Source organism: Eimeria tenella, genomic scaffold (genome assembly GCF_000499545.2).
Source record: "Eimeria tenella Houghton genomic scaffold, Eth_scaff3059, whole genome shotgun sequence".
Taxonomy (NCBI): Eukaryota; Apicomplexa; class Conoidasida; order Eucoccidiorida; family Eimeriidae; genus Eimeria; species Eimeria tenella.
Window position 1 is genome coordinate 499 of NW_013542929.1, and position 1,766 is coordinate 2,264.

Below are 1,766 nucleotides of genomic sequence, written 5' to 3' on the forward strand. Positions count from 1 at the left end.
TCGCCCTCTTCAGTGTGTGAAGGGGGCCCCCCGTTGCTGCCAGACTGTACCCTTTTGGCCTTTCCAGCTATGAGGGTTTGGGGGCCCCCAGTGAGACTTGGGGGGCCCCCCATTTGCTTCGGGGGCCCCCCTGTATCCTGGGGCCCTGCTGCTTCTGCCAATCGTCGAGCAGCAGCAGCAGCAGCAGCAAGAGCAGCAACAACGGCGGCAGCGTTTCTCTCACGGTTCCCGCCCACCCACCTGAAGCAGCAGCAGCAGCAACAGCAGCAGCAGCAGCAGCAGCTGCTGCTGCTGCATGCTGCTTGCAGCACCTGCAGCAGACGCAGAAGGCCTAAAAGACACATGGAGGGGCCCCTGCAAGCTGTGGGGGCCCCCTGCAGCAGGGGGGCCCCCGAAGAGACCCTTTTGGGTTTAAGCATTCTTGGGGGCCCCCGGGGGGCCCCTAGGGCCCCCAGGGCCCTCCGGGGGGCCCTCGGGGGCCCCCGAGGAGGCCAGGGGGCCCCCTTTGGGGGCCCCCTGTCCCCCCGCTTTTGCAGCTGCTTCACCTCTCCTGCCAGCTCCAAAAGCGCTGCTGCTGCTGCTGCTGCTGCTGCTCCTGCTGCTGCAAGGATGCAGACAGGGGGCCCCCCTGCCCCCTCTCTTGCTGCCCAACCCACAAAAGGGTCTCCAGAAATTCCCACAGGGGGCCCCTCCCCAGGGGCCCCCTCCAGAGGGGCCCCTACTAGAGGGACCCCCTCCACAGGGGCCCCCACTACGGGGACCCCCACGGGGGGCTCCCCCAAAAGGGCCCGCAAGGGGGCCCCCACAGGGGCCCCCAAAGAAACCCCCGAAGAAGTCCTCAAAGGGGCCCCCAAAAAGGCTTCCAAAAGGGCCCCCAGGGTGGCCCCCAAGGGGGCCCCCAAAGGGGCCCCCACCACAAGTCTCCCTGTTGTGGAAGCCCCCACGGGGGCCCCCACTACAGGGGCCCCCACCTCGGGGGGCCCCTCCCCGGGGCCCCCGCCTCTGGGGGCCCCCACCCTGGGGGCCCCCACCCAGGGGGCCCCCACTTCAGGGGGCCCCAACCAGGAGGCCCCCACCGAGGGGGCCCCTTACCCCGGGGGCACCCCGTCTGCCCTGGGGTCCCCCAGCAGGGGCGCCAGGGGGGCCCCCGCGTTGGGTCGTTTTTTAGTGGTGGATGGGAGTTGTGTGATGTTTAGATGTTTTCATGGAATGCCTCATTTGAAAAGTCGAGAAGGAGAAGATGTGGGGGCCCTGTGGGGTTTTGTGAGGGCTTTGGCTCAGGTGAGGAGGAGGTTTGAGGGTTTAGGGTTTAGGGTTTGGAAACCCTAAAAAAGGGTTTGCCGCCGAAATTAACACTGCTGCTTCTTTCTTTAATTCTTCTTCAAAAAGTGCTGCTCTTGACGTTTAACTAAAGCACACCGAGTGGTGGGCTCGAAGCCCACCCTCAGGGTTTAGGGTTTAGGGTTTAGGGTTTAGGGTTTAGAGTTTGGTGTCCCCGTTGCCTCTTGAGTGTGTCGACTCCTTCCCGTTTTCGACCTCCCCCCGCGCCCACCGTGGGCCCACGCCGCCTTCACCCCCTGGGTTCCGCGTCCAGGGTTTAGGGTTTAGGGTTTAGGGTTTAGGGTTTAGGGTTTAGGGTTTGCTGCAGCTGCGGCGGCGGCTGCGCCCCTCACACTTGGCCGTGGTCTTCGACCACCCCACAAGCCGCGCAGCCCGCAGGGCCATCAGCCATTCTTACAAGAGCCACAGGGGCCCCCCGCCGCTGG

The 1,766-nt window shown here is 65.4% G+C and overlaps 1 protein-coding gene across 1 annotated transcript; it reads left to right on the forward strand.

The window, feature by feature from the left end:
• Nucleotides 1–69: 69 nt before the first annotated feature.
• On the forward strand, nt 70–1,281 carry ETH_00035485 (uncharacterized protein; the record flags this gene model as incomplete). The annotated part of the gene is made up of 1 exon (XM_013375986.1): nt 70–1,281. A coding segment is annotated over one exon (1,212 nt), but the record flags the coding sequence as incomplete, so codon positions are not given.
• Nucleotides 1,282–1,766: the final 485 nt, after the last annotated feature.